The sequence below is a fragment of the Tigriopus californicus genome, chromosome 3 (genome assembly GCF_007210705.1).
Source record: "Tigriopus californicus strain San Diego chromosome 3, Tcal_SD_v2.1, whole genome shotgun sequence".
Taxonomy (NCBI): Eukaryota; Metazoa; Arthropoda; class Copepoda; order Harpacticoida; family Harpacticidae; genus Tigriopus; species Tigriopus californicus.
In genome coordinates this window covers 1,020,883-1,027,750 of record NC_081442.1, presented here as the reverse complement: position 1 = coordinate 1,027,750, position 6,868 = coordinate 1,020,883, and the positions used below count along the sequence as shown (strand labels likewise).

General features: G+C 43.4%; 2 protein-coding genes across 2 annotated transcripts; one reads left to right on the top strand and one right to left on the bottom strand.

Annotated features, from left to right (window-relative positions):
• Window positions 1-161: 161 nt before the first annotated feature.
• On the top strand, window positions 162-1,675 carry LOC131877991 (mitochondrial carrier homolog 2-like; the record flags this gene model as incomplete). Its single annotated transcript, XM_059223867.1, is given in 3 exon segments — window positions 162-761; window positions 1,086-1,284; window positions 1,351-1,675. Coding segments are annotated over 3 exon segments (969 nt in total). The 3' UTR covers window positions 1,550-1,675.
• On the bottom strand, window positions 1,572-6,322 carry LOC131877988 (ABI gene family member 3-like). Its single transcript, XM_059223865.1, has 3 exons — window positions 5,919-6,322; window positions 5,480-5,804; window positions 1,572-2,051 (listed from the first exon to the last, which is right to left on the bottom strand). Exons 1-3 carry the CDS (start codon window positions 6,320-6,322, stop codon window positions 1,686-1,688), a joined length of 1,095 nt encoding a protein of 364 aa, XP_059079848.1. The 3' UTR covers window positions 1,572-1,685.
• Window positions 6,323-6,868: the final 546 nt, after the last annotated feature.

Sequence of the window (6,868 nt, the reverse complement as noted above, 5' to 3'; positions counted from 1 at the left end):
AGATATTTGATTTGGGCTTCTAACAAATGTGATTGTCTGCGCTTTTAGGCCACCGGTCTTTTCCGAGAGACTGCTACCGAAATACACTTACTGCTCCATTGAACGACCATACCAACCAGTGAACACCCAAATCCTTGCTCAAGTCCCTTATTTTATCCTGTCCCACCTTCATCACTCGTCAACCTTCACCATGAGTGTCGCGGCTGAAGAATCCGACTGGCCAGCCTCGTTCCACGATCCCTACGTGCACGCAGCCTTGAAAGCCGGTGTGGTGGCCTTGCTCCACCCAATGGATTATGCTAAAACTCTTATTCAGCTGGGACATGAGCCGTTAAAACCCGTTAACACCACCACCTTTTTGGGTCATCCCAAGCTCATGTATCCATCCATTTTTGCCTACATTGGCCACATTCGCCGGCGTGATGGGCTGGTGGGCTTGTACGCGGGATTAGGCCCGCGTGTCGTCTCCATGGGATTGAGCGCCTTTACCGGCGAGTATTTCGCGCAACGCTGGCCGGCATTGCCTACTGTGGACGAGGAAGAAAAGAAAAAAGGCAGGCCTTTGAGTGAGCAGGAGCTGCAGGATCGGTTGGTGCAGACCATTTGGCGCGATGCGACGCTGAAGGTGACCTGCTCGCTGGTGACCCATCCGTTGCAGGTGATGGCTGTGCGCACCATGGCGCAGTTTGTGGGCCACGAGAGCAAGTATAAGGGACTGATGAATGCGTTTTATGAGGTGATCAGCGAAAATGGATTCATTGGTAAGGCTACAAGCAGGGGCAAATAATGACCATGTGTTATACATCATTGATCAAAGACATGCAAGATCGGTTGAGCAAAAAAATGTTTAAAAAAGGTATTCGGATTCTCATGAGTTCGAAACCCACGCAGGTGTTGGTTTGTTCAAATAAGTTTAGTTAGTTACATCATCAGATTACCAATTCTTGTAACGTCCATAGATTCGATTGGGGACAAGGCCCTTTAACTCAACTGATCCAATTTAAGATACATTTCTTCATTATCCCTCAAGGCAATCAATGGATAGGTGTATGTAACTAGTGAACATTTAATTGAATTTCCTATAGGGTTTTGGGCCGGCTGGGTGCCTCGTGCCATTGGTGAAGTGTGCATGGTTGCTATTTCTTACTCGATGACCTATGCCATCAACAAGTACATTCTCTCGGATAAGGAGATGCAGAAGCTAACTGGGCACGTTTCGGAATTTCTCACCTCCTCTCTTGTGTATCCCTTTACCGTTGTGAGCAATGTCATGATCGTTTCCAAGTAAGATCATTTGCTATATAATGTTGATGTTATTTATGAATCAATGAACTAACTTTTCGCTCACAGATCTGGTTTGGCTGCCGGATATCCGCCCTTTATGCCTCTGTATTCGGATTGGTTGGATTGCTTTAGGCACCTCAACAGTCAGAAGCAACTCAAACGAGGGTCCAAGATGATCTTCCGATACTACACCGGACCCCAGCAGATTGTGGGCAACAAAGTGTTCCCTGTGGATGCAAATATGTTCATGAGCAAAAATCAGTAATCATTCACTCAAATCACAATGATCCGTAGGGTGCAAGTTTATTCAGGATGCCTTATTACCTGTACATGCAGTCCTCTTTATGTATCACGTAAAGCTATTATATATATACATGTATGTTCCCCTAAACGCTTATAGATCACGTGGTATACTCAGTAACCGAAGTCTTGGCCTCATCCAATTGATTCAACTCAGAGTTGATATCAGCGTAAATGTCATCCATATCATGGAGAAGCAAAGATAAGTCCCGGTCAAAGTTGATCTCGTCCGGTTGTTCCCGAATAGTAGATTGTTTCAAATGAGCCTCAAGCTTAATGGCCCCAGGGGGTGCCGGGGGTGTGGGCAAAGGATCGTCAAGTTCCTCGTTCCCATCCGAGCCGTAATCGTCTGAAGACGAAGAGACGTCGCCCGACTCAATCACCTCATCTGGCATTGGTGGCAAAAGGCTCAGCCGTCGTCCTTGATCTGATTTTGAGCTAAGATCAAGGTATTCATCATTTTTCTCCTGATGAAATGAAAAAAAAAAATTCGTTGCATGGTTGTAAAATATAAAAGACACAGTTTTCTTAGAGCTGATTGATGTTGAATTTTGCTTTTAGAGGTCGTAAAGAATAAGCTAATGGAGGAAAGAGAACAGTACGTTGTTGCACATGGAGATACTTTATTCGACTCTCCTTCTTTAGACACACAAACGTTGTCACCTAACCTAGATTTAGTAAGTGGAAACAGTGGACATACATAATTTAATAATTGAATCTAATATTGAGTTTAATATCTACTATTAATTGATATTATGGTTATATCCCTCACGATGAAGGAGCCAGTAATTGTTTCTAACCTGCGGGATTTTAAATAGAACTAACTCATGTCTTGGCTCCGGCGCCCTGAAAAGAATGTACCATCAATTTGAATGTAAGAAATATCAATTGATTGAATTAGCTACATCTAAGATCAATTCGAGAGGCGAGTGTCAGCTCTGTGTTAACTTCTTCTTTTCGTTTAACAATATTGTTACTAGTGCTGGGTCGAGTCCGGTCTCGAGTCCGAGTGCTCTCGAGTCGTCTACTCGATTTTAGAGAAATTGGCCGGACTCGAGTCTTGTACAATGTGCTCGAGTCCTTTTTGGACAAAAAAAAATATTCGTTTTTTTCCTTAAATTTCGCAAGACGGGTCATTTTGCTTGACCTAAATCTAGTAAAAGAGTCAGTCCTCTGCCGGACTTGGCGAGTCCGGAAAAAAGTAAAAAAGAACTGGGGACTCGCCCCAGCACTAAGTGATACAATTCCTCTTGAAGACGGGTTATGTAAAGTACGTAAAGTCTTATATTATTGAAGTGACTCAGAAGAGCTCATGTTTGCCTCAAGGATTCGATCAACCTTCAGCTCAACCAAAGAAACGGGTAAAGCGTAGAGCTAATCATCCTAAAAGGTAGATATATTTTCGAAGGATTTTGAGGTCTAAAGATTTCATTTGAAAACTTTTCTCTAACCCTGGGTGGCAATCTGCCATTGGTTAGGCCAAATTTTGGACATTTGCCATCTTAAGATAAATGACTGGCATTCAGGCCTCCAACTAGCCTCCAATTTCTTTGATTAGTCTTTCAAATTCTCGGATTGACCCCTGAAATGGCCTCCAATTTCTTTGATTAGGCCGGCTTTACACTAGGACGGAAAACCAAGGTTGAATCCGGTTTGAGGATTGAAGTGGGTTTAGTGCTGAGGCGAGTCCGGCAAAGGTCTCCAGTCTTTCACTGTACTCAAGTCGAACAAAAATATTATTTTTTTGCGAAAAACTCGACCCAGCACCACTCCTACTTCAATCCTGAACCCGGATTCAATCTTGGCTTTCCATCCCAATGTAAAGCTACCCTTAGTCTTTCAAATTCTCAGATGGACCCCTGAAATGGCCTCCGAATCTTTGCATGGCTTCTGATATGGTCAGAGCCTCATTCAGAAGGCGGAGCCTCAAACGGAGGTTGAAATGGTTAGTACCTTCAAATCCTATGTATGAAACAAAATGTAGTGAGCCTAAAGGACCTCAGCTAGGGCTCTCATCTTTGGTAAAAGAGGGTACAGAAGTAAAATAAAAAATGCTTAGCTAAGTGTCAAAATGTGACCCTGCCTTTCTAGGGCTCAAACGAAGGGTTTGCTTTGATTGCTCGGCGGTACCTTTTTTGCTCAAGTTAAAAACCCTGACTCAGGTCCTTCACGCTAAATAGTCGAGTCGCATGAGAAACTACAAGAAGTAACATAGAAGAGAAAAAAATCGTGTTTGTTGTGGTTTTTTACTACAGCTGAATCGGTAACAAGTGGACAGTGCAACTCTAGCTGATGGAAAGCAGCGCCTCTACAATCAGAAACTATAGGGCATGTCAAGTGAAGGAAATTCAAGGAAAATTGTGGTTCGGCACCCTGATTTTGAGCATTTTAGTGAGGGAGAACACAGACAAACATCACAGCCAACTCGCACTATCCGTCCATTGAATTTTCAATAATCGAGTGATTTTGAGTGAGCTGTGTTCCAAAACCAAACAAAATGAGCATGTTTGGTGTTAATTGGTGAATGGACTATCAAATTGGCTCAATACCACAATGCTAATTGCCTAGACAAGCATGTAAAATGGAAAAAATGTCAAAATCCAATGCATGCACGGTGCGATTTGGCTGGGCAAGATGTCTTTGATTTTACTCCATGGAATAACGTCAGTTGTTCAAGAACGCGTTTACTTGACAAGCCCCATATCCTAGCAGCCGGTCAGCTGACATTCATTCGCTCTGAAAACTAGTCCGCCTGGTTAGTTCTCATCGCACTCTCCAGGAGTTGCTTTCCCTATGTGAGAAGCAGATGGGACGTCCCCATCAAATTTTGAGAGGTCACTCGTACTTTTGAAGCTTAACCCTTCAACTCCAGTGCACTGAACCGGAAAGGCAGCTTTTTAGCTTTAAGGACCTTAGTTAGGTCTCCCGTCTTTAGCAAAAGAGGGTACAGAAGTAAAAATCAAAAATGCTTAACCGAGTGTCAAAACAGGACCCTACCTTTCTCGGACTCGAACACAGGGTTACTTAAAGACTCGTTCTTGATCTTTGATTGCTCGGCGGTACCTTTTTTGCTCAAGTTGAGAACCCTAACTCAGGTCCTTCAAACAAAATAGCTGAGTCGCATGAAAAGTTGATAAGACGAAAAAGGGGATTGCGTTCATTTCTACTACAGAGCACGTGAGACATTGGAAAAGGAAAGGACGATGAAGTCCATCAAATTTTGAGAGGTCACTGGTACTTTTGAAGATTCTTAGTTCTCTGTTGAATGATGGTATTTTTCCTTGAGGTTTGTCTAGGCACGGACAAATAAACGCAGAAACAAGAAGGCACACTCTAAGATGCCCGACTTCATCAAGGGATTAATGGATGCTATCTTACAACGTATTCTTGAACTTTTACGTTCGTTTGTCCGCAACGAGAGGAGGCAGAGGAGAATGAAAAGGACTATTAAATTAGACTTCCAATTCATTTATCCATGAAAGGAATGGTTCTTTGTTGCATTGCATTTTGATAAAATGTTAGTTTTACTGATTACCATGCTTGAAAAATTATTTTTAGCCAAAAAATTCTCTTTTGGACTTTTCTGCTCACGTTAGAATTGTCTATTTTTGCATAAACACTTTTTGAAGCCCTAGAAAAGTTGCAGTTGTAGTTGCGTTCCAATTGATCCGCTAATAGATAACGGTCACAAGATAACGATTTATTTTTTTCTCAAAATCAACTTAGTACCGCCCAAGAATTGCATTTTAGCCAAAATCGTTGCCATACAATATTTCCCACAATAAAAGGCGAAATACTTGAAAATTCCTTGTCTAGAAAAAATGCAGATTTGGTCTTAGGTTATTCATGATCGTGTAAATTCCTTCTCTCCAATCATGAAGCAAAAAGCCGTTACCTGTGTCTTGGTTTCGTCAATTGATGGCTCTTTGGGCGAGGCAGGGATTTTAGGCATAGCCGGCATTTTCATCCGATTCAAAGTGGCTGTTGAAGCAGTGAGTGCGCTGGCGCGGGACATGTTTCTGCCCAAAGTAGCCGTATATGACCGATGTAAGGTTTTCATTTCGGGTTTCTCATCAAAGCTTGGCTTTTTAATCGACAAACGAAGCTTCGGCTTCTTTACACCATTGGCACCAATTGAGTCCAAGGTCGACACATCGAGGACGGTCTTGGCATAAGGCTTCAATTTCGGGGAGGGGACCTTGGAAACGGCCGAGTGGCTCCTTCAAAAAACCAGCAATAAAAGTCAATCAAGCGATTATTCGTTACGAAATTGTTCGTTTTATGCACAGCTGGCTTGCGTGTGATACATCCGGTGACTCATTTGGCAAACTTACTCTTGCAACTGCTTCTTTTGGCAAAGTCGGCGAATTTGTCTTCTGGCCATGCGCTCTTCCCCAAACTCGATTTGCAGGGACATCCAGCCAATCTCAGAGGTTAAGTAGTCTAAATCTTGCTCGACAACAGCCATTTTGGACATGAAATCGTCGGCTAAAACCCGAACGTTCACACTGATGGCACTTAAAGCTTGAATGGCAAATTCGGCAGTCTGTTGAATGGATTCCCCGCCATGAATTTTTCGCCCGGATGGAAACTCTTGGGTACTTTTCTTTGGCTCCAAGCCCTCCTTGTACTTGTTCTCACAATAGTTGGCCAATTGAGCTAGATCCTTACTGGCCTCATTCAAAGATTGCTGGGCCTGAGAAGCCAAATCCTCAGCCTCAAAATACTCTGTGACCATGTTTCCGAAACGACTAATTTCTGAATTACAATAACTTGAACAAAATGAACCGAAGAATGCTCTGCTGATAACGTGTATTTCCGTTTGGACATTTTCTCGCACACTGCGATAAGGCTCCTATTTTAAGCCCGCTTGAAGGTCCTGGTGGCCTTCACGTCGCCCTCGACAGCTGTTTGAACGATCTTGATCCCGTCCTCGGAGAACTTCCACGAATCCTTGGCTTTGGAACCCGATCCAGTGGTGATCTCACGCTCCATGGTGTTATCGTCAATCACAGTCACCTTCATTGTGCCGGAATGGTCACCCCATTTCTCCTCGAACTCCTCGCCACTCTTGAAGCTGAGCTTTCGGTGACCATTGTCGATGACATATTTGTCCCCATCCATAAGGATCTCGAAGTCCGAGGAGCTCATTTTCACCGCAGTGGCGATCATGTCTTCGGGAGTCTTCATGGCTTTGAAGAAGGCCTCGATGTTTTCCCCACTGACATATGTGTACTTGCCCACGATCATGATGTAGATTGATTTTTTTGCCTTCGATTGAGGG